This window comes from Pangasianodon hypophthalmus, chromosome 18 (assembly GCF_027358585.1).
Source record: "Pangasianodon hypophthalmus isolate fPanHyp1 chromosome 18, fPanHyp1.pri, whole genome shotgun sequence".
Classification (NCBI taxonomy): domain Eukaryota; kingdom Metazoa; phylum Chordata; class Actinopteri; order Siluriformes; family Pangasiidae; genus Pangasianodon; species Pangasianodon hypophthalmus.
Window position 1 is genome coordinate 11,769,062 of NC_069727.1, and position 25,479 is coordinate 11,794,540.

At 36.7% G+C, this 25,479-nt stretch overlaps 2 protein-coding genes across 2 annotated transcripts; one reads left to right on the top strand and one right to left on the bottom strand.

The window, feature by feature from the left end:
• On the top strand, positions 1-18,514 carry itih2 (inter-alpha-trypsin inhibitor heavy chain 2). Its single transcript, XM_026923242.3, has 20 exons — positions 1-202; positions 293-334; positions 1,787-1,825; positions 2,709-2,881; positions 3,976-4,080; positions 4,574-4,736; positions 4,838-5,074; positions 5,236-5,352; positions 6,086-6,254; positions 7,196-7,321; positions 7,496-7,677; positions 8,819-9,004; positions 9,632-9,771; positions 10,245-10,423; positions 11,403-11,522; positions 12,685-12,798; positions 14,190-14,388; positions 14,509-14,681; positions 16,746-16,857; positions 18,011-18,514. The coding sequence occupies exons 1-20, from the start codon at positions 110-112 to the stop codon at positions 18,156-18,158; spliced, it is 2,817 nt and encodes a 938-aa protein (XP_026779043.1). The 5' UTR covers positions 1-109; the 3' UTR covers positions 18,159-18,514.
• Positions 18,234-25,468, bottom strand: kin (Kin17 DNA and RNA binding protein). The gene is made up of 11 exons (XM_026923243.3): positions 25,211-25,468; positions 24,891-24,985; positions 23,196-23,239; positions 22,945-23,067; positions 22,653-22,837; positions 22,453-22,544; positions 22,212-22,329; positions 21,617-21,736; positions 21,416-21,515; positions 19,852-19,952; positions 18,234-18,755 (listed from the first exon to the last, which is right to left on the bottom strand). The coding sequence occupies exons 1-11, from the start codon at positions 25,322-25,324 to the stop codon at positions 18,693-18,695; spliced, it is 1,155 nt and encodes a 384-aa protein (XP_026779044.3). The 5' UTR covers positions 25,325-25,468; the 3' UTR covers positions 18,234-18,692.
• Between the last annotated feature and the right edge of the window lie 11 nt (positions 25,469-25,479).

The window sequence follows — 25,479 nt, forward strand, 5'->3', positions numbered from 1 at the left end:
TGCTGACTGATAATTTGCCTCAGAGTGTGTATGTGTGTGTGAGCGTGCGTGTGTGAAGCACTGGCCGTTTTGCCTTTTGCTGGACAGTTTTCTCTTCTTTTTGGCCACCATGAAGCTCCCAGCACTGCTGCTGGTCGCCCTGCTCTTCTCACAAAGCTCGGCGTTTGAGTTCATTATTGATGGAGAGTGGGAAGATGAGGTGGTAAGTGAACCAGACAGATTTTGGGAATTGAGTATGAGCTCAGTTTATATAAAAGACTTTTACATGCTTGTGTTTTTCTTGTTTCTCTAGTCAGATCATGATGACCATCTCAAAGAAAGTCCCAGATACAGAGTAAGTTTTTTTTTTTTTTTTTGTGTTTTCTACTTTATAATTACTGTCTGAGTAGACAATATAAGAAACAGTCTGTACAGCGACAGAAGTAAATGTAGACATATAATACTTAACATTATTAAATATATGCTCATCAAATAAGGCTAGTATAACACTTAGAAGAGGATAAATGTTCTTCTTAGAAGTGTTTGTGTTTCATGTACAAGAAACTTTTATCTTTACTGATTGTATTACGGAGTTGCTGCATGCCCATGAATTAACATAATGAGCCCACAGTATTTACAGGTTACAAACTAAGTATCTCACAGCCACGATTTATGGTGTAGCCACGAGATACGAAAGTCATGGCCACAAAATGTGTAACTTAAGACCACAACTTGATTTGTTGTGGAACATCATAAGTGGCCTCCAGTTTATTATTTTGCAGGAACGTGTTAAAAAAAAAAAAGTCTATTCACTTTGAGAATTTGCTTAAGATGATGTGGGCTGATGGTATATCCATGTCACAATGCCATGACTCCAGCAGGTCTTTATGTGCCATTCCATAATATTATCAGCCATCTCCATGCTTAAGTTCCTGTGGCCACAATGGTCAAATTAAGAAAATACAAAAGTTGCCACAAGTAGAAAGAAATAGAAAGTTAACTCATGGCAGATTAAATCCTATTCAATCATAAAACTTTCTTCTGGAGTACATTATCTTGTGGCCTCAATTTTAAGTTAATCCGTGGTCACACCTTATTAAGATATAATCTCTATGTCACCTCAGCGCCTCTGTCCTGTATCATTATATTACAAAAGTATTAACTGTTTGTTCTTGAATATCACTTCATGATTTCAGTCTGTTTTGATCAATTAAAGTCCAAAAGTGTGTGTGCACTACAAACAACTATTTTTAATTTAATCAGTTATCATAAAAAAATCTGTATAATTTTGTTAGATTTTATTTTCAACACAATTATTTGATTCATTATCTTTAGATATGACACTGCTCACTAATATAAGTCCAAAACACTGTGTTTTTCAATATTACATAAGACATAGAAGAGCATAGAAGAGTCAATATCAGTGTTAGTTATCAAGAGACAACAGTTAACACTGTGCTAGATACTGCTTGAAAGAAAATGAAACGAATGTACAGGATATATTTTATTTCTCAAAAATGTGTTTGTTTTGAGTATTACATTCTCTGAATATCAACTGAGTATTTTGTTTTTGATTACAGGATTTATAAAAACAGTTCTTGGTAGTGCAGTCAGACTTTTGGACCCGACGGCTTGACAGCTGTGGTCAATACGTTTGGGTTCACAACACTGATGGAACACCGAACATAGCTGCTAGCAGTAGTTAAATAAGATCATTATACACTTTAAAATGCCATATGCCAAATGCCTGCTTTCCCATTTGTAAAGAATATTGTGTCAAATTTGGTGTCTTTTGCTTTATTTGTAGAGAAGCATATTGATCAGTGAAGAGGAAGAGGACTTTGAGGTAGCCGTCGTTTTGTTGTTTGACCTCTTTTCTATGAATCTCTCTGTACTAATGCACTAATCAATGGCTGTGTTTGCAGAGCCCTGAGCATCACAGCGGTTATTGACTTCTGCTCTGTATCTTTGTAAAGATAACATTTTGAACCAGAACCATTTCGTAGCTTTAATTTTATTTAATGACATGTATAACTGTGACATAATTTCTTCTAAGAGCTATTATTGGGTATGATGATCTATGTGATGTTTTAGTTGCACTGGCTGACTGGTATATCCTTAACAATGGCTACACTGATCTCGTTAAATTCAATCTGATTTGAATAGTTTTGTCAGTTGCATAAACCACACTGAAGGCACTGACGTAAAACTCATGACCTGCCATTTAGCGCAGAGGCTGATCCACACACACTGCAAAATATTATCTTAGCAAGTGAAGGTATATTGAACAAAGGAAAAGTTAATTAATATTTCTAATCATGGGATTATTATATAGCACATATAAGACCATTATGCATATTTACGAGACACAGCTACTAATATCAAGCTTTAAAGTGTCTTATTTATTAGCAGATAATGTAGCTTTGAAGGCTGGAAATAAGCAAAATTATCTACCAATAAAATAAGACAATTTAAAACAATCTAGAAATAGGCGTAATGGTCTTATATTTGTTTAAAAACAATCTAATAAAGAGAAATATTAGCTAAATTTACCTAAATTTAAGATATTTTCTTACTTGCTAAGATATCATTTTTTACAGTGTGAGTATATGACTTGTGATATTGATATGTCTATTATCCAAATTAAGCTATCTTAAATATCATAAATATAAACTTATTTATATTTTTTGCACTACTTTATATATTCTGTGTGTCTCACACTCTTGTAGGCTGTACGTGGAGATGATATCACGGTTAAGAGCTATAAGGTTGAGAGCAGGATCACATCACGGTTTGCTTACACCACTGTTAGAAGTTCAGTGGTGAACTCAGGCCCCAACCCACAGAGTATCGGCTTCAATGTGCAGATCCCCAAACGAGCCTTTATCAACAACTTCACCATGTAAAAACACTTGCACACACACAAACACACACACATACACACACACACACACACACACACACACACACACACATGCATGCATGAAATAATAAATCCTTCATATTGTGTATTTAAGTGTGTAGCTTGATAGACTCATAAAATACAGTTAGAGATATTTCTTATCCTTAATCCAAGTGGCTAAATATCTATACTTAGATCTGTTAAATTGTGTTATTTGTTTGTGTTATGAAAGAATAAAACATAAATGCTGTGATAGAAAAATAGTCAATGACAGGGCGGTATGATATGTATAGGGTATGCTATAACAGCACATTCCAAAGTGTGTTATTGCTCTTTTACCACAGCAACTACCAATTACTTTTTTTTATTTATTAAAGTACAACAGGCCATACATTTTTATCTATTTCTAGTTACATTGAATGTTGTGGAACATCCAATAAACAATTTAGGTCATCTTATCACTTACGTTATAGCAGATATAACCAGTCGTTCCCTCACTTTCTCTTGAAATTAATAAGACTTGCAGCTTGTTACCAAGAAACCACAAAGAACAACATCGTCCATCATTTCCCGTGGTAGAAAAGGAAAGGAATAGCTTTACCTCTGACTTTTACAAAGAGCTGATACTGAAATTCCGTCCATAAATGTTACATAAACATATCCTTACAGAAAACTTCACTATATCAACAATTATACTTTTTTAATCCGTTTGTTATTATGCTTAGATTATGTGGAGCATCGACTGTAAGAGTCCCCATGAATGAGTTGTTACTATAGAAATTATAGCATATTAGAACATCTTGTGAACAATCAGATATGAAAATTCAACAGTGGTATAATTCATTTCATTTAACCTCTTAAACTCCTATGACCCTTGTGGAAGACTAGACGTATATTCCTCACTCTTGTAACTACATACTTTTCCTATTATCTTCACTGCAGTTACTGAATAATTCATAGTAGTTACCAAATCATATGGTTTAATATGAATAACTAATGAGCTGTGATTTTGAGGGATTAATTGATTAAGAATTTACATATATCTATAATACATTTTAAATACTTTTGTTCTCTTGTATCATCTTTGTGGTCAGGAATGTCAACGGGATCACATTTGTTGGCTCAGTGAAGGACAAAACTGTTGCTCGTAACCTGTACGCTCAAGCCAAAGCCCGTGGCAAAGCTGCAGGCATTGTCAGGTATTACCCACAATGCACCAGGGCTAAAAGTCTTACAAATCTCACCCAAATTCTTTATTCTGCCACTGACTTATATCTCTCTTACTCTGTCTACTTGGTCATCTATCCATTCATCTATAAATTCTATTTTTAAAATATCCATATGGCTGATTATAATCCATAGTTATATTAATAAATCCATTCATCTATCTCTCTATCCCTTTGTCTCATTCCTCTGTTCACTCTGCTACTTATCAGTACCATATATCTAATTCTCCATTCATTCTGTTATCCATCCATCCATTCATTTATCCAGAAAAAACATCATCCACATATCTATTCCTCTGTACATTCTGTCATCCATCCATCCATCCATCCATCCATTTATCCATCTCTCTGTCCACACTGCCATTCACACATTTATATTTTACATATGTCATGGATTGATTTGTTCCATCCTTCCATCTCTCCCTCTCTCTCTCTCTCTCTCTCTCTCTCGCTCTCTCTCTCTCAGGACTAACTCTCAGGCCATGGAGACTTTTAAAACAGAAGTCCATGTACCTGGAGGCAGCAAGGTGGAGTTTGAGCTGCACTATCAGGAAATGATGCAGAGGAAACTGGGTTCCTACACACACACTCTGCACCTACAGCCGGGTCGCCTTGTGCCACACCTGCAGGTCCCGCACACATACTCACATGCACGAACACAAACAATACATATCCACTATTTTGTTCTCTGCAATATGTATAGATATTTTTGTAAATGGTGTTTTCTCAGGTTGATGTGTATATATTTGAGCCTAAAGGCATCAAGTTTGTGGAGGTACCGAATACACTGGGCGAGCATTTTAAAGGCCTGACTAGGATTACACACACGAAAGAGAAGGCCCATGTGATGTTCAAACCCAGCCTGCAGCAACAACGCAAGTGTAGCAATTGTACTGATAGCGCTGTGGATGGCGTATTTACTGTCAATTACGATGTGGAGAGGGAAAGCAATGCAGGAGAACTGCTGGTAAGAACAAACTCATGTTTTTATTCATTTTAAACAATGCATTACTATAGCTGAGTATTTTTAATATGTACACCTGTTTATATACATGAATTTTAACTAAAAACTGACATTTAAAAAAAAAAAGCTATTTATATTAAAAATGTATGTCCTCCCTCTCGCAGGTGTCTGATGGACATTTTATTAATTTCTTTGCGCCGTCCAATCTCTCTCCTCTTTCCAAAAACATTGTGTTTGTGATCGATGTGAGCGGCAGCATGTGGGGCCTGAAGATGAAGCAGGTAGGATCACTGGTCTCATAGCACAGCACATTGTGACCTTTGAAACGTTGATCAGGGGTTACAGAGTGTGATATTGGAGCCCCCTAGTGGTTGGAGTGCAAACTAAATTTGGTAGTAAAACAAACAGGCACAACAGTACAACACATTATAACCTCCGTTTAATGATGGTACTTTGCATATATGGACTTTGGCAACATATTTAACATAACAAAAAACTTTAAATGGTTTGTACCTCACAGGTTACATAGATTTTTTTTTTTTTTTATTTTGTCAAAATCAGCATTTATTATATATATATAAATATATATATATATATATATATATATATATATATATATATATATATATATATATATACTTATTAAACTAAAGTTAAACTACCTTTAAAATATTTAAAAATATTAACTTTAAAAATAATAGCTTTAAATAGCAGCTCCTAAATCACAGGATGTTTTCTCCTGCTCGACTAACGAATCACACATCACAAATAACTAGAACCAAATCACATGATGACCCTAGTATCATAAGCTGGAAAATCTCCTATTCATTATTACTCTTACAATACTAAGGTGAGAACATGCTCGGAAAGATCTACCTTCGATACTAACATGATTCAGTGAATCTACATGCTTAAATGTTACAAATTCTCTGTTTAATCTTCTTATGTTTAGTTGATCTTGTGTCTATTCTTTTGTTTCCATTTTTTCTCTTACTTTTCCAAAATTTCTCACAGACAGTGGAGGCCATGAAGACTATCCTGGATAGCCTGACTATGGACGACTATTTTAGCATCATTGACTTCAATCACAATGTTCGTTGCTGGAGTGAAGACCTTGTCCCAGGAACCTCTCTACAGGTGGCAGAAGCCAAGAAATACATCCAGGACATCAAACCAAATGGAGGTGAGAGTGAGAGAGTGAAAGCCATAATCACGTTCTGATTATCACTGAATTTTAGCATGCTTCTTAGCTAGTCTGTCTGAGAGAGCGGAGAAATGAGCAGGGAAAAGAAAGAAGGACAGGTGGAATCTTACAAACATATTTACCAAAGGACACATCCTTGCTTATTGAAGCATCACGTTAATGCAACTTACCATGAGTGAATTCACCTATCGATGACACTGCCCAGTTATATGAGGCTAACTGTATAACAGATGTTCATACGTGCAAGACAAGACCTTAAACTTTACAAAATGGTTACAAATAAAATCTCCATATGAACGTCAATGAGTCAGGTGATGAGGAAAATCATGTTTAGGCTCAAACATCATGTAAGCATGTGATGTACAGATACAAAACATGATTGCATGTGTGCATCACATGCTTACATGATGTTTGAGCCTAAGTATGATTTTGCTCATCACCTGACTCATTGACTTTCATATGCAGATTTTATTTGTAACCATTTTGTAAAGTTATATGAAGATTATTAGGTTTTTCAACATAGGAAGCAGCTGTGTATCCTTGTCCTCGACGCCACCTATCACCTTGTTTGTTGATTCCTTTCGGGAATCTGTACATCCTAAAAGATGGCGAATGTCTGGTGCTGATCGATGCAGGATTGTGGATTTGAGGATGCACAAATGCAAAGTCAATGGCAATGCAGCTGAGAATGCCAACAAACTGAGCAAAAAAGGATTGAATTTTTCTAAAACACAACATAATGAAACAATAAATTTGTAACAGTAAAGCTTTCAGTAAAGAAATAAGCTAAAATAGATGTAAGTTATAAGAAAGTAATTTGAAGCAGTTAATTGGCCAGTAAACAAGGCGCAAGTCAATAAAAGAGGTACAAGTTAATAAGTGCGTTTTTCTGAAATTTCCGTATTTCACATTGACCTCAGGCACCAACATCAACGAGGCTCTGCTGAAGGCGGTGCAGATGCTTGTGAAGGCACACAATCAGGGCTTCATTGATCAGCGCTCCGTCTCTATGATCATCCTGGTGTCTGATGGAGACCCCACAGTGGGTGAGGATTCTTCACACACACACCCTACCCCTACATATACACATTTAGCAGCTTTACAAATACCGTCTGCAGTGAATCATCTCCATCTTTTATAGACGCCAGCGATCATTTTCCAAATGTTTGTATTTTAGTCTCTTCTCTCGCTATCTACCTGTCCCACTTCATCCAACGTAGGAGAGATAAAGCTCAGCACCATTCAGAAGAACATAAAACGTGTCATGCGTCAGGAGTTCTCTCTCTTCTCTCTCGGCATCGGCTTTGATGTGGATTTCGACTTCCTGGAACGCATCGCCATGGAAAACAGGGGCGTGGCCCAGAGGATCTACGCTAATCACGATGCTTCAGAGCAGCTGAAGGTACCAAGACCAACTTTTATTATTTTCTTCATCCACATAAGACAGCACATTATATCTCTATATCTATGTTATCACTGTTTTCTCAAGTTTTTATATTTCATCATCGTTTTTATCCTGTGCAGAATCCAATCCAAGCGTTAATAATTGGAATAGTACTACAAACATACCATTTTTTTAATTTGCTTCAATGAGTTTAGAGCAGAATTTCAATGTATACAGTCTTGTTAATTTGGGGAAAATACTTTAGATACAAATATGTGATCAGTCCATACACTCTCAAATGCATTAAACAATATGTTTCAGGGTACAAACTCTGAGATGGTACCCTCAGCTATACCTTTTATACCTGGGAAAATGAATATGGTGTAACTTAAGGGGGCGGATTGCAACCTTATAGGAAGCTTTTCCTTACACTGATAAGTAAGGAATAACAAACATCAGACTGTACTGTAAAACGAATATATTACCACTCCAAAGTGGATTATTTCAGTATAACAACATGATTTCAGAGTGTTTAATTCTGTTTATACTACAGCGATTTGTCAACAGTTATTTATTAATGAATGGCACATCACAGATTTGAAATTTTTTAGTAACATTTATGCTAGGAACAGCCATGAAACAAGTTAGGTCCAGTTATAGCTGCTATAAACAGTCATTCCTTCACCCGCCTTTATTTCTCACTCTTGAAGTTAATAAGACAAAATAAACGGAGATTGTCATGTTACCGTGAAACTGGAAAGCACAAACTCCTCTACCCTGAACACTCTGTCATGGTGGAAAACTTACTGACTGTTACAAAGCACTGACACCTGAGACTCCTTCCATAAATATTACATAAATGTTTCTTAAAAGGAAGCTTCATGATATCAATGATTATACATTTTTCTTTGTTAAATAACAAGACTTTTATTAATCTGTTTATTATTAGCCCTTGAATATTATGGTGGAGCATTCACCATACAAGTCCCTGCGTATAAGCTGTTACTATAGGATTATAACTAGCACATTAATATAAACCTATCCTTTATGTTTACAGCTAGAACTACTGTCATGGCCATGCGGTTAATTAATCCATTCCTTCTGATTTGAGAATTCAGCCACACTGTGATATAATCATAATTTGTCTGTCTATCTGTAGACGTTCTACAGCCAGGTGTCATCCCCTCTGCTGAGGAAGATTACTTTCCAGTTCCCCGAGGACTCTGTGACGGATGTCACTCAGAATCAGTTCGATAAGTTCTTCAAAGGCTCAGAGCTGGTTGTTGCTGGCAAACTCAAGCCCAGTGGGTCCACCACATTGCAGAGTTTCACCACTGCCTCTGCTGTAAGCCCTCATTCTCTCATAACTATTAGTTTAGCACCAGGGAACGGTTGTAATATTTTCAAACAAGATGACATTAAATTCCATGTAACACTCCAGTGATAGTGTAAGAATTAGTATACTGTATGTGGTCAGAGAAACTGAGAATATTGTTTATATTGTTTATATAAGACTTGTTAAAAGAGGATCATGCTCAGTCCTGTAGTCAGTTATCAAAGCAATGCAGAAATACTATTCACTCTTATTTACAAAAGAAGATCAGCCCCATTTTAAACAGCTTTTAAGCATATTTCAAGCGAAATAATGTACCTGAGAGTAAGATTTTTGTTGTTTCATTTCATTTGTGTAATATCTTCTCATTTATTATGTCATTATTATTATTATTATTATTATTATTATTATTATTATTATTATTATTATTATCCTGTGTGTTTCTATGTCAAGTTGCCCAAATCTGTACCAAACCAAAATCTGCCTAAATCTGTAAACCTTTCTTCTCTTTTGAAATTACAGTGGTTAACATTTTAAGTTGTCGTAATACTAGTACAAGTACAGTGTTTCCAGAATTCTTGGTTCACATTTTCAGTAGAGTTTGTAGATGTAAAATGTATTGTTTCTTGTCCTATCAAGGCCACACTTGACCTAATGATTGAGACAGAGGCAGACCTCCAGGAACTTGACACACTGCTCAGCCAACATCAACATTCGTTTGCTGGCTTCGCCCGCCAGATGTGGGCCTACATTACAGTCAATCAACTGTTGGCAGAGCGGTAAGACGACAATAGTGTTTAGATTAGATTTAGATTAACCTTATTTTTTGTTATCACATAGTAAGACTTCAAATAAACTTACGGAAGTCCTACAAATATTTTTGTACTGATTTGTTAGTCATTTCTGTTTTCTGTGTGAAAAATTTAGCCTAGTTAACTATAGCATATGTTGTCCTAAAGATACAATGTTTTGGATTATTTCCATGAGATGTTCTTGAATAGCTTGGAAAAAGTGACTAAATCTGATACTTTTTCTGTAAGTGGCACTGTAAATGGGATGCCAGTAGATTTGTACTTTTAGTTGAGATTAAATTTATTCAAAATAAAATTACAGCAAAATTATATGTCCAAAATAAAACCATATGTAATCTGTGCAACTTCTTTCAAAAAATAATGTCCAGTGGCTTTATTGTCTGACTGTCTTAATCCAGTCTGCCTTCTTTTTGCTTAATGTTGTGAATGTTTCTGTGTAGCTCTGTGGCACCCACAGCAGCAAAGAAGCGAAAGATCACACAGCGGCTTCTCGCCCTGTCCGTGGAGCATCAGTTTGTAACTCCTGTCACTGCTTTATTGGTGGAGAGTGAGGACGGACCCGAGAGACTGCTGGCCGACTCACCCAGGGACCCCAGACAGGGCTGCTGCTCAGGAGCAAGTAATAATAATAATAATAATCTTCATCATCATCATCATCATCATTTTTTTAGTTATGATGATTAGTGTTAAACATACATATTTTGTATTGTGAACTTTTATACTCTGCCCTTTAACTCTATTTAACAATCCCCATACAAAACAGTACTTTTTCATTTGTATGTAGAACTGTGCATTTGAATGTTTGGTGAGTACGCATGGAAGTTGAGCTCAGATGTACTGTATATGTTTTGGTAACACTTAACAATACAGTTCCACATGAGCACATGAGAAATTGTTATCAATTTCTCTTTTTAGACCTTGATTGGCTAATTTAAAAACAACCCTGTGCTCCTCTGAGGAGACCTAAAAAACTCATACAAATATTTACATTTTCAGTACTAAGGTATTGGAATAGGTTGAGGTATATTAGGTGGTTGATCTCCAAGAAGAAGGTAAGGCTCTGCTATTGAGAATTAATGTCAATATGATCAGTAATTAATCAGTAGTTATTATAAAAGAGCCATAGTTAGCTAGTAGTTCTGCAGAAGAAATGTAAGACTCAGTAATTACTGTTTAAGGCTCAGTTTATTACTGCATAGTTTATAATGAACTCCTGCTAACATGCTTACTGAGCAATTAACTAGTAGGTCTTAGTATTTTATAGTAATAATATAGGTGTTAATGAAGAACTACTCATTCGTTCCTGCTTAGTTCCTGCATAGTTACCTATGAGTTATTGAACAGTATTGTACAGTGTTACCTGTGCTTCTATATTACCCGGTGCTGTGGAGTTGCGTGGCTTGATGTGGGGAATATAACTAACTGAAATCTTAAGGTGCCTGATATAAAAGAAAAATATACAAGGAACAGTTATATGTAAAGTTAAATGAATAGAAATTACGCAAAAGTAATTGTTTTTAGGTTTATTTTTCATGTTTTCTATAAGCAGTGTTACTACTTCTCTCTGTTACTCTCACCCTCTCTTTCTTCCTCTGTAGTTCCTAGTAAAACTGTGCATGTGTACAGTACACCTCCTTCAGTCCCGCCTCCATGGGCATCGCTTAGTGTAACACCAGGCCCGAGCCAAGCTAGAGGAGAGGAGCCTGCAGTCACTGTCGGTACGTTTACTTCATGGTGGCTACTTGGAAAGCATGTTAAGGATTTCAGTGTTTTAAGAACAGAGATGGGGAGAATGCCATCTTTACACTGAACTTTGATGTAATCTTGATTGTGATCAAGTTAAGCTGGCCTCGACCTTGGTAGACATGTTTAGCAGTGGAGACACTGAAACGCTCGAGTCAGAATCTGATGACCCACAGAACTGCACATTTTACAGTTTTTCCAGCTCCAGTTCATCTGATTCAACATGATAATTAATGATAAGTTGAGTTGAATTTAAACACTATATGGGATTTACACCAATGGATAGGCTAAACAATACTATACTATCTACTGAAGGTCATTGAAAAAGTGATGATCTTTGTCAAGCTTGTTGTGGTTAAGACAAGTGAGATAACTGCCATCCTGCAGCATCACTTGTTATTTTATGCTTTATAAGTACATAGTCAAAAGTATGTATTTTAGTATTTTAGCATATTCTTATGTTATAAATGGGGCTTATTTATTAATCTTTTAGTAAAGTTGTGTGTAAATGTTTTCGTAGCCTAAAGCAAATTAAAAATTCCCATCGGATGTACAGAAGTTTCAGTAATGCTGATTTTCTTTGTACTGACATGCATATGTTGACAAAAATCCAAACACCCATCAAATACCAAGCGCATTTATGCTTTTACGCACAGCTGATTCACATTTAGGGACGCCCACAAAACTCCAAAAAATAGGCAAAGCTCACCCCTGCTCCCCTAACGGGAGCAGCCAAAAGAAGGAGAACAACAACAAAATATATTTTACTGTAATTAGGATTTGTAGCACATAACCTACAGTGTATTTGTCTTTTATCTCTAGGTTCAGTTGATTTATTCTACAAGTGCCTTTAATACAGCACTCACTACAGTCCCATTAGGATGTGAGAGCTGCCAGTTAATAAATCCTTAAATACAATGATTTAGGATTTGATGCCTTATTTAAATGTTATTTGTTTTGTCTGTCTGCTGTGTATCTGTTTGTTTTGTCTGTCTGCTGTGTCTAGTCTAGTGCTTCACCAGTAATAAAACACAAGAAACTGCAGGTGTTTGACAGCCTTTGTCTGGCAGTGTATACAAATATACAGATCTATAGCTTCAGTGATCTCATAAACATGCTGATGTTTACTTACTGCAGTGGAGAACGACCCTCACTTCATTGTCCACCTGCCCAAGAACAACATGGACATCTGTTTCAACATTGACTCCAAGCCAGGACACATACTTAACCTGGTGTCTGACCCTGGAACAGGTACCACTCTCAAACCTTTTTAGACAGATTAATATGCACCAGGTCTCCCCTGCCCTTAGAATAGTTTTGGCAAAAAAAAAAAAAAAAATCTAATTCACCCAGTTACGACTCTTACCCCTGGTATTGTTGATCATCCAAAACATATTTTGGAAGTTTGCTTCTTCAGGGTTATACTGGAGTTATGTGGCTCAGTAAAGGAATCTCAAAATCTTTTCTGCAAATTCATTCCCAACTTTTTATATACTTGCTTCAAAAAACATAGTTTAGATATATATTATCTTCAAATGACCAATTAAAAAGTATAATGTAAAACAATGTAAACGTCTGTATTCACAAATTGACACTATAGAAAATTCTCAGGAATTTATGTTTATTTAAGCAAATCAGGCTTTGTCTAGTTAAATATGCATAAATCTGCACTCTTAATAAAACATAAAAAAAATCTAGTCTTTGGATGATGATAGAAATAAAGTGTTTATTTCAATTTAAAGAGACAGAAAGAGTTTTTTGGAAATTATTTTTTATTATTTAACCAGAAAAACACTATGAGCTGTTATTGTTTTTTTTTTTGTTTGTTTGTTTGTTTGTTTGTTTGTTTTTTCAGTATAAAAATCAAAATTCCTCTATTTCTAAATAGGGGATGAATAGGAAAATTAACAAATTATTAATATGTAAAAAAAATCTAGAAACTGCAATTTCTGGTTCTATTCATATTCATAGAAAAAAAAATACAATGTGGTTTCATGTGTTTTCACTCTAGTGTGGTTTATAAGGTTTATAGAGGAATTTGACATGCATATCATAATGTCACATAACTTGACATACATGAGGAAACAAGCTTTTCAGGGATGATATGACATGATGTTCAAGGTGGGTGAAACCTAAAGCCTTTATTAAAGTTGCTCAGTTTAAGATAATGCTGTGTAAATGAGTGTTGGCTTTTAATTGTTTTATTACTGCAGTTTAAGAGACATGTTATAGACAAAATGTATCCAAAAATCTGAAAAATTGTTGACATAAACAAAATTGGTGTTTCTACCTGTATTTTCTTGCCTTAAGGTCAAATTACATCATCAGTCTCATCACTTCCAGCTGTATAGTACAATTCTATACAACACTATATTTCTAAGAAAATAATTCTGGTAGTCCAAGATGGCTACCTCAGTGTTAATATGCTGGCAAGTCTGTGTGACACTGATGAAGAACCAGATATAGTTTGAAACAAACATACAGTATATCATGTGCATATATTTGTATATAAGCAGCATATATTATAAACTTACATTATTGTTAGCTATCCTATCCTCATAGTTCCAGTACAAAACAAGAGAAGCAAATGTCATTCAACAAAACATATTTTTGTAAAAAATTTTATATATCCCTTCATACAGGAATTGCAATCAATGGCCAGTTGGTGAGTGGCAAGAAAATGAAAAACAACAAACTGAACACATACTTTGGCACCATCTCCATCTACGCCAAAGCAGTGGGGTTGAACGTTGTGGTGAGCACCAGCAGGATCCACCTGATTGAAGGCAAAAACAATCACTCTTTTTCCTGGGGAGCCACAGCTAATCTTATCCTTAAGAGGTACTAGAATGTTCATTAAAAAAACCTTTTTTTTCCAGCACTTTTGAGATCTACAATCACTTTCCACACTGTATTTGCATGACCTCATTACATAACACATGCATTCGGTTTGCACATCAGGGCAATAGTTTCCATTGAGAAGGAGAGCAAGTTGACTGTGACGATTGATGGTAAGCTCTCAGTGATGGTGCTGCTGCATCGTGTATGGAAGAAGCATCCGTTTAATGTGGATTTCCTGGGTTTCTACACACCCAGCACTAACCAGTACTCCTCCCAGGTCCACGGCCTCATCGGTGCGTATGAAGTTTTAAAAATGTTTATTTTGTGTAGGGCAGAAAAAGAGGAAAAGGTTATGTTCTACTTCCGTACGTTCTGGACAACCAGGACAGTTTCCCAGTGTGCTTGTTTACTAGTTAAGTACTCACAGCTGCCAAGAAAGATTGTATAAAATTGTTGCTAAATTTTGCACCATCAAGGAGAGTGTGTTGTTGTGTACTTTGGATGACGGTAACTTTAGTAATGATTTAGCGATATTCGTCACTGACTAAGAGAGAAGACATGTGGCCTATTGTTTGTGTTAGTGTGCAGCAGCATGGTGCTGAGAACACAGAGTAATTCATTTCAAATTTCCTATATTTTAAACTGTGAATTGTTTCATTTTTTTTGCATTCTCCACCTTCTTTAGTGCCTGTATTTTAGGGCACAATGGTGAGTTGCTTGTTCTGACAAGCCTTGATGGAGTTGGATGATGGACATGCTCAATGTCCAAATTGCTTAGGACTAGAGCATCTTCGACAAGCACTTACACAGCCTTGACCTAACTGCAGCATAATGACAATTGTGAAAATGTAACTCAATGGCTGTGGATGACTTTGAGAGAGTCTCTGACACAACTATGTATCAGTCCTTGAGTGTTTCTCACTTTCAATAGAAAGCACTAGCAATACCTTGGGTACTTCTTATCCTAAGTAGCATTATGACCGCAATAAGGACTTGAGTGACACTTGTGTGAGTATCATCCTCAAGAACGAGCAATGTCAATGCTTTGACTGGTCATCATTCTCCATAGATAAAAATATTAACTACTTGTGAGCGCTTTCCAAGAAATGCACTGTTTGGGGAATGCATGACGAAGTGTTACCAACCCTTCTACCAACTTTGATATATGATCTCCACTAGTTCTAGAAGGAAAGCACCCTGATGGTCTGGAACATAAAGAAGGAGACCAGTAGGTTATGTATGCAATGTGGTTCTGTGACTGAGTGGAGGACTGCCAGGCCATGTGGGTCACTCAGGTTGACAAGAATAGCCAGAGGACACGTGTGCCATAGCAGGGGCCTTTTATAGGCTACTCATGTGAGGTCACGAGGTGAGAACTTTGCTATTAGTACTTGGCTAGAAAACAAGTACACAGGAAAACTCCACTCATTTTGCAACCTGGTCTTCGAATTAGTCATAGAACCATAGTTACATATACTGCATATCCTTTGTTTTTTTCAGGACATATATCAGTATCATAGTTAAATCCGAAATAATGCCCAACAAAGTGCTGCAATATCATGAAAAGTCCAAATACTGACAGGCATTGCCTCGCTTATACAATGGCTACAGAATTCTAGTCTGTTCTTATCACTTTTGACATTGTCATACACTATTACTGTAAGTGATTTGTTTTCTTATATTCCATTAAAGGCACAATAGCCAAAGCGATAGCATAGTGTAAATAGTGATGGTTACATTCCAACATGGATACATAGTGTAGTTTTAGAAGAATTAATTCTCCTAACTGTGATTAAATAATTCACTAAATGTATGTTAGAAGAGGCCCAACGTGAGAAAGTAGCAGAGTCGCTCCAGCCTCTGAGTATTGTCTGAGGCCATGGTATAATAATATATAATGCATTCCCTTAAATGAGGCTTGTGAATGAATGAATGATATATTGCCAGGTAAATAAGTGATAAGCAAGTAATATTCTTACAATTATTACAATTATTATGTGGACTATTCTGAATGTTTGGAGACAACAGAGGTGATATTTTTGAATACTAATCATTTTCTGCAAAATGAACACCAAAAAAGAGGTCTCTCCTTTTTGACCCATTAGTAAGAAGGATAGAATCTACTGTATATTATTATTTAAGCAGGCTCTTGGGTTGTGTGTATTGGGTTGTGTGGGAAAAAAAAAAAAAAAAAAACAGAAAAAAAATTGAGAACCCCAACAAATGCACTTGTAATATGAAATAAAAGAAGAGGTTTTTAGCAAGAAGATGCAATAGGAACATAGTGTTTTGAAAGTGTCTGTGCCATGGACAAGTTGTGTCTTTGATAAGCCAATGTTTGACTTTCTATAAAACAGGGCAGTTTTCTAATGAGCCCAGCATTAAGGTGTACGACCTGCATGAAGGAACAGAACCAGAGAAGAAACAGGCCACCATGGAAGTGAAGGGCAACAAGCTCATGGTCACCAGGTAGTACACACCACACTCCCCACTAGGTGTGTAATGTAAAGCCACTATCTGTGTCTGTTTATTACTCCAATTTTTTGTATCTGTATCTTTAAATCTGAAGTAGGCATGGCTTATACCTGAAAGGGTGTTTTTTTTTTTATTATTAAATATGAACCCTACCGGGGTTCCCTTGCTGTTGCCTTGCACGTCCGCCCTGTGTGTGCAGAGTTTGCATGTTCTCCCTGTGCACTAGGGGTTTCCTCCCCTAGTCCAAAGACATGCATTATAGGCTGATTGGCATTGTCCATAGTGTGTGACTGGGTGTGTGACTGTGTGATTGTGCCTTGAGATGGGTTGGTGTCCCCCACCTTGTGCCCTGAGCCTGGGATAGGCTCCAGGCTCCCCATGACCCTGTGTAGGACAAGCGGTACAGAGAACAAACAAATGGATGGATGAACCCTGCCACTTTGCCCCTGGGAAAAAAAAAGTTTTTATTTTTGGTTTTGTGTGTGATATTTTCTAATGAATTCAGTTGGTTCAATTTCCCACAATATAAACAAACAAGTAGCCTAATTTAAACCACTGTGACCCTGACCAGAGTTCTCCTAGCTAGGATAGCTAACTTAGCTAATCTGACCCTCTACCAGAGAACAAATTTCCATAGCAATAGGTATTGCTCTCACTAAATAACCGGATCTATGTTAGAAGTATCCTGATCATATGAAAGTAGTGGCTACCTTGTAGTCGAACTAGTGTCCGAGCTGTACCAATCAGAATAAACAGTTGTGGTATAATTAACTTTAACAAATGTTTAACACTAATAGACAAAAAGTAATGTTAAATAAGTTAACATGTCATCTGAACTGCACTAACATTTATTCAAATGGTGACTGAATATAAGTCCACACCTGAGCAAAAATGATATTACAGAAGGGTATAAATTGGTTTATAAAACAACAAACATTAATTCATTTGATTTTAAGTTAATTTAACTAATGCATCAAATAATGTTACGAGCCCTACCATAATATACAGCATTAAGTCTAAATACATTTTACACAGATTATACAATTCTGATCTCTGATTCTATTATATTATGAAACATGTCCCAGTGCAATACAGCTGATGCTATGTTCTTCTAAACACATTCCTTTCATGTGTGTGTGTTAAATAGGGGTAAGCAAAAGGACTACCGGTGGGATAAGAAGCAAGGCTCAGATGTGCACTGCTGGTTCGTCCATAACAGCGGGAAAGGCTTCATCGATGGCCATTACACCAGCTATATTGTCCCCAACCTGGACAGCTTCCTCCCCCCTGTCTGAATGTGTGTGAGTGTGTTGGCACAAAAGGAGTGAACAGGGTCGGTAGGAATCAGAAATTTATACGAGAGAAGGGGAAATTGTATAAGAAAGTGTATTTTAAAATTGCATTTTACAAGAGAACTGTATAGAAGAAACACATGGAAAAATTGGTGGCAACGAAAGGTGGTGCTTTACATACAACAGATTAATTGAGAAACAATTTAACATTGTTCAGTGTACAATGTTCATGCAATCCAGTCTTCCTCTGTTTAAATCTCAATGCGAATCCATTCAGATACATTCTGTCCTTACAATCAAGTACTCTTTAATTACAGACAATCCTGATATTACCTATTAAAAATCAAAGAAAATTAAAACTTGCTGTTTAAGGCTGTTTTTTTCCAAGTTGGTTTCAGTACATGGTGTAGTTCATGTGTTCAGCAAAGAGAACTGCAGGATGTGTGTGTGTGTGTCCCTGATAAATGCTCTGACACAGTAGAGGATGCAGGGAAAATGATTGTGATGGAGAGTTGAGGAAAAAAAAAAAATTAAAAATCACGCCTGCTTGGAGAAGTCTTCATATGGGATCCCCTCTACTCTCTTCCCCTTCATAGCACCCTGTGACATACATACAATGACAGTGCAAAGTTAACATGCATGTTAACATAGATTAAAGTTTTGATATATAAAAATGTAATCTTTTGCAAAATGGAGCAACATTTTCACACAAATGAGCTTCATACATTTTTCCACTTAGCCCAGATGAAGTCAGTCAGCAAAGCTGTGTGTAGTGTGCGACGATTGGGTCACAGGTTTTATGCTGAAGCTACGAGGTTAATGTAGCTAATTAAGAGAAGCTTCCAGCCATTAGGTTATTATTGTACAGAACTAAATCATCACAGCTTGCCACAAATCTCAAAATGTCTTGCTTATATGGTTTCTGACACCATGTGCTGGAGGCAAATGATATGAACTCAGCACGGTATACCAATAATAATAATATACACCAATTAAATACAGTTTCTTTCTAATTGTTATTACTACATTAAAAGTTATCAAATGATAGAAAATGAAGCGGCTTAGTTTACAGTGCATGTGAGTAATGTTTTGTTAGTAGTGCTTTGCCAGAAGAGGGCAACGATGTAGTGAAATTCAGACCCATCCACCACTGCAACTAATCTGCACCATTTATCATATATTTATGTGTTACCATGAATGGATCTGGTTATAGGAAAACTCAGTAACCCACAACTGCAAGAAAAAATCTTACATTGTAACACTTACAAATGAAACGACTCTCACAGACCAATGAGTCAATGAATAAATAATTTAAACAGTGGCCAAGCCTTCAATGGCTGGAGATACACACCTCTGACTGACATACGCAGGGAAACGTTTATGGTTCTTACATCTTACAACATTTTCACAAAGAAATAGAACACAATGATTCTTATGTCCTCATTCTTTTGAGCTGTGCGTGATGATTTCAGCATAAGCTTCCTTCACTCACAGTATTTTGAGAAGCTTTACGCTTCCCTTACTCCTTTAGCTACATCAGCCTCATAGGTCCATTTCAAAACTACAGAAGCACACTTCAGACACGGAACATGTCTTGGCTGATCGACTTCATTTGCTTCACAAGAGGTGTGTAAATTAGGAAAAGTTTTGTAAAACCAAATGTTGCATTAACATACCCATGAAGCTTATACATTACCGAGTCTATTGTTAGTTGAGCAGAGAAATTCTTTTCATCTATGCCTTCTAAGATGGCTTCCATGCCCCGATACTGCCCATTCACAATCACAACTCGCTTACCTGAAAGAAAGAGAGAGAGAGAGAACAGATAATTAATCATGCTTTATTCACTAGAGGCATATGTTAAATAGATCCAAAAGTCAGTCTCCAAACTATTGTACCTGTTTTCATTTATTCATTTATTTCAGTGTGATCTAGTGAGCCAGAATCAAATTCAAGCACCGAGCTGAGTTGAGTGTTAAGGGTCTTACTCAAGGGGGCTCTTTGGCAGAGTTTGGTTTTGAACTCAACTTTTTAGCCACTAGTGCAGAACCTTAAGGCCTGGTTTATATCTACGTCCTAGTTTATACATGTCTTTGCAGCAGGAACACGAGTGGCATTATTCACACACTTGAATGTGTACCTTATGTACATCTAGAAGATTAAAATTTATAAATACTAGATGGCATGGCAGAGGCAAAACATCCCTGTCTGTCAGGTTTCCATGTCTGCAAATCCATTTCATGCAATATTCGTCTCTGTGCAGCAGCATGTAGACGTTAAACACAGACAGGTCTGTTCCTTCAGCTTTTCAGTCAGGTATTTACTAATCCAGAAGACTGCTATGCAAAACCCACCTTTTTGGTATGAATTAAGGTTATTTTTTTAATTAAGACACGAACATGGAAATTGGTTAGCCTTAATACTCAAAAACTGTGACATCTCCCCTTAGAGACGTCCCCTTACATTACTCTATACTTGCCCCATTTTTTTTTTTTTTACCGACTTTGTATTGCTCCATACACACAGTTCACATTTAATCTTTTCAGATATACACAATCACCATCTTGCATACATGTACTGGCTTACTGCTACGCTACAACTGTCTCTCTGATGTTATAAGATAATAATGCCTCTTAGTTAAGGTTAAGTTATATTTCTCAATCAAGATTCCAGCTATTTCTCACTAACTAGTGATGGTTAAAAAAATTACTGAGTCTCACTGATGCTTTTTTAAGCAAAATATTTCACACACATTTCCCAGTGCGTGAAGCTCCAGACATAATTACTTCTGCCTCTGTATCTTGTATCTTTGAACACAATCACTTAATTTACTTTTTGGCAAAAGGTTTAGAACCAGGTTTCAATTCAAAGATTGATTGCCGAATGAACTGAATAAATAGGCATTTTAGTAAGAAAATCAACACACACCTAACTTATGAAAGCACTCTATGAATAGATATGTAATGTACAAGAGTGAACTGCAACAGACTACACTTTCAGACCAAGTGTCAGTTCATACAGCTATTTAAAACCTTTGAATTGTGTGTAACTCAAATCAATTTGAGTTTTTTAAGTTTTATTTTGCTCTCAAAATTGAGAATCAGCAAGAAGATGTGAAGACTCACAAAGCAATAAGCAAATAGAGGCTATTCTGACTGAGTAACATTTTCTACTAGCTTTTTCTGAAATGCTGAAATGAAAGCAGTTCTTGAGAGCAGCCTCAGACTTTTGGATCTAGCTGTGGAAGGGTGCGGTGTTACCCGGTGCTGGGATCACTGTCTCCAGGTGGCTTTGGTCCAGTTTGAGTTTGTCTCCTGAGTCGATCAACTTTACTATAGCTGTGTATTTGTCCTGCACCTCCTGTAAACACACATACACACACACACACACGCACATTTATCACAAACATCTGTTTACTCCAAAAATCACTTCGACATGGAATGCTCACAGTGCTGACTGACCCGAATGACTGCTTTCTTCTTGTAATACTTGTCTCCCAGCCTCTTGGTGATGACCTTGACCACTATGTCTGGCCGAATCCAATTGTCTGACCTCACAGATTTCTTCTTCTTCTCCTCCATCTATAATTATAAGAAGACATGCTCTAGAAAACAAACTCTAGATTAGGGGTGTGGATCTACTTCTGAGGCCATATAATGTGCATCATATACAAATGTAATAAAGCTACATTTAAAGCAGCCATCATGTTGATACAAAAACAGTAAAGCTGTTTTGACCTGAGGTGATTTGATTTGATTTGATGCAAAATAGTATGATTTTAATCAGAAAGAATGAGTGAGGAGTTGGAAAAGGGGAAGGCTACACCTATACTGGGACTGACAGGCACAGAGTTAATATCATGTTTTTTTAAAAAAAAAAAAAAAAAAAAACCCCACCAACAACAAATGGTGTGTATATTATAGTACATTGCGTATTGTATATTTTGTGAATTGTGTTCTCTGTTGTCAACTCCAGCACCTAGACAAACTCCTGATTCGGATAAGTGTTCTGATTCTGATCAATTAATTAAATATCGATTGGGAAAAGAACAGCTACCTCCATGATCTCATCGAGTGCCGATTTCTTTCTCTTCTCCTTGGAGTCGGCACCCTGAGACGTGTCTTTTCTTTTACCGGATGCTGCTATTTTAAGGGCATTTGAACCCAGAGATGTGCTGTGGAACAGAAAGTGTGGACAGTGTGGACAATGCTAGAATGGACATATAAAATATCTTAAAACACACATCATTACATAAATGTATAAGTGGAGTAATGTTACTGCTATGACTGAATGCAACCTTGCTTTAGCTGGAGCGGCGCTACCAGCCAGGTTGAAGGCAACTTTCTCTTCCTCCTTCTCCCTCTTCAGTTCAGTAAACACAGGTTCCTCCTGCACATACAACAAGCCAGTGTAAGTTAAAAACAAAGAACGGTAAAGATAACATCTCAGACCATCTCTCTCTCTCTCTCTCTCTCTCTATCTATCTCATACACACACCTCTGGCTCCTTGCCCTCTCGGCCTCGTCGCACTTGCTCTTCAATAAACTTGGCGCTGCGCTCTTCGTCGTCCAGATCCTGCTTCTTCTTCTTCTCCAGCTCTTCCTGTCTGCGGATTGTTTCCGGGTCACGATCGATGTACTGAATGTACCAGCCTTTGGGCGTCTCGTCCACTTTACACAAACCTACACACGGAAATGCACAAATGAAACGAGACATTGCTGAGCTGATTAAATCTGTCCTAGTCTTATAATATCGCAGAATTAAGGGGGAGTTTTAAGCCAGTGTTTACCTTCTCTCCCCAGCCATTTAGTGAAATCTGTCAGAGTCTCCCACTGAGTGGAGTTCATGTGAACGTGTTCCCGATTACTGATGTACTCATTATAGATGATATTATTGTGAACTCGTTTTGTTCCTTCAAAAATGGAAACATAGATATAAGGAATTATATAATAAAAAAATGCTGTGAAATGACAAAAAAAAAATTATAAAACAAGTTTTCTATTTGACTATTTTGGCAAAGAATTTCAAGTGTAATCGAACCAAAACGTCTTCTTAGCAGCTCCAGAAAGTCACTCTTGAACTCACTGTGAAGAAGAAACAGAGAAATACTATTAATATGAGTCTGAGGTTTAAAGATCTCAACACAGGTTTAGAAGCATCAATGCATTACTGAGCAAGAAACCACAGAATGGTGCTTTTTCCACTGGCCACGTTTCCAGTACCAAAAATTCGGTACCTCCACAAAACTGGCACCAACACAACCTAATGTTCTTAGAGGCACGGCTAGAAGTTCTGTTCATTTCTGACTGGTTATACATCTGCTAAAATAAGACGGTTAACCAAATGACTGATGTCTTTGCTTTTATTGTGGTCACTTGACTATTCTTTGTGTCTATAAGATTTGAGGAAAAGGAATTAGAGCTATTAGAGCAATTCAAGTAGATGTTTATTCATCATCACAACCACATAGAGTGTGTGGTACACAGTGAGATGAAATAGTGTTTCTCCTGGACCCGAGGTGCAACACACAGTACATGCATGATAAACACGGTACAGGACATAAATACAGTGCACTAGGAATAAAGAAGCATGCAGGGATGGGGTAATGGGAAACAGTGGGTACACTTGGGGGCAGTAGAGCATAAATACTCCAATCACAAAGCATTAAACATTACACTAAAGCACTGACATTACATTAAACACAACAAGATTCATAGCTGTGACTTGAATGAATTGGAGATCTGGCTGTTGAGTGACATTCTGAGCACCTTGATCATGATTCGGTGGCAAATATTGTTTTTTTTTTTTTTTAAACATATCTTTGTTGTGTTTATTTAATGAGTGGCACAGCTTTGATTTGGATTAAGACTGCTCTCAGTAAAACGCAGATATTGTAGTCAAGTCAAGTGGCTTTATTGTCATTTCAACCATATATAGCTAGTTTGTACACAGTGAAACAAAACAACGTTCCTCCACGACCACGGTGCTACATAAAACAACACAGAACTACAAGAGACTACACATTACTACATAAAGTGCACATGCAAACGTGTGCAAACAGCACAAGACCGTACAATGACTACCAAAACAGGACAATAGGCATAGTAAGATACAGTGCAGCGCCAACCAGTATACAGTTCGAGTATGAAAGTATCAGATATAACAGTAGTGCAAAAGAATAACAATATAATAAATTGCTGTGAATGTAAACATAACATACTGTGACATAGTACACATAGTAGTAAAATAATAGTAAAATAATTCCAAGGCTTTTGGCAACCAAAGACAAGACACTAAAGTGAGGCATGTAATGTGAAATTACACTGTGTGAAATGAGTAGATTTCTTTAATAAACAAATACAGAAATAAATAAATCTTTTTTTAATTGACTTCATACTGTCACCTGAAACACTTGAAAATAAAACTCACATTGTCCTATCTATGCTGAAAGAACACCATATATCTATCTGAAATAGAGGAGTTTTAATTATTTATTCAGAAATAATGGGCAAAAAAGGGGCATAGACCTCTGAGGGTTGATGTGCGGCGGAAAACACTGGAATACACATTCACCTCCGAGGACATTATAGCTTTTAAAAAAATGTAAATTATCATTGTACACCTTTAACTATGGGTACAGGAGACAGATTAACCAGACAATGTTTAAAGAAGATAAATCTTTTTAAAAAAAATAACATCTACAAGTTTTCTAACTTTAAGAAGAAGTTGACTCACTCTGAAAAGTAGTCCATGAACTGGCTGGGATTCTCTGAGGCCAGGAGTAACTGCCTCTGGTGAGACTCTGACATGCAGTGGCATTTAAACCCATTCTAACACACACACACACACACACACACACACACACACACAGAGGGAAATCTGTTCAATCTTTTCAATTCTATAAAATAATAAATGCATCAACAAATGAAGCACTGTGTGGAATGAAAGTAAGACTGGGACTAAGAAGTAAGTAGGTAAGTAATTTATTGATAAAGCACAGTGAGAACAGCCAGAGCTGACCACAGTGCTGTATAGGGTTCAGAAGACAAACTTACCTCATCTCGACACTGTTTCTGACACATTTGACAGTACCATCGCAATTTTTGCAGGCCTTTCGCTTTAATCCGATTACTAATAGCCTTAGGACTTAGGAAATCCGCTTTCCCCATTTTCAACCAACCAAAAAACAAACCGTATATAGACGAAAACCCGTTTTAAATAATGATTTCCCGTATTCACACGCTCTACTGTTTATACCGCCTATCTGTGTAGAACCGTGTGTGTGTTTTTCGTCATTCTTTCTTGTGTACCTTTGATGACGCGA

Excerpts from the sequence above, each read along its gene's own strand:
- kin (XM_026923243.3), bottom strand. The coding sequence starts at position 25,324 with ATGGGGAAAGCGGATTTCCTAAGTCCTAAGGCTATTAGTAATCGGATT. Across the intron at positions 23,068-23,195 it reads GCTGCTAAGAAGACGTTTTG|GAACAAAACGAGTTCACAAT; the intron begins GTTCGATTACAC and ends CCATTTTTGAAG. Across the intron at positions 18,756-19,851 it reads CTCAACTAACAATAGACTCG|GGTGCTATGAAGGGGAAGAG; the intron begins GTAATGTATAAG and ends TGTATGTCACAG.
- itih2 (XM_026923242.3), top strand. The coding sequence starts at position 110 with ATGAAGCTCCCAGCACTGCTGCTGGTCGCCCTGCTCTTCTCACAAAGC. Across the intron at positions 335-1,786 it reads AAGAAAGTCCCAGATACAGA|AGAAGCATATTGATCAGTGA; the intron begins GTAAGTTTTTTT and ends CTTTATTTGTAG. Across the intron at positions 16,858-18,010 it reads AACAAGCTCATGGTCACCAG|GGGTAAGCAAAAGGACTACC; the intron begins GTAGTACACACC and ends TGTGTTAAATAG.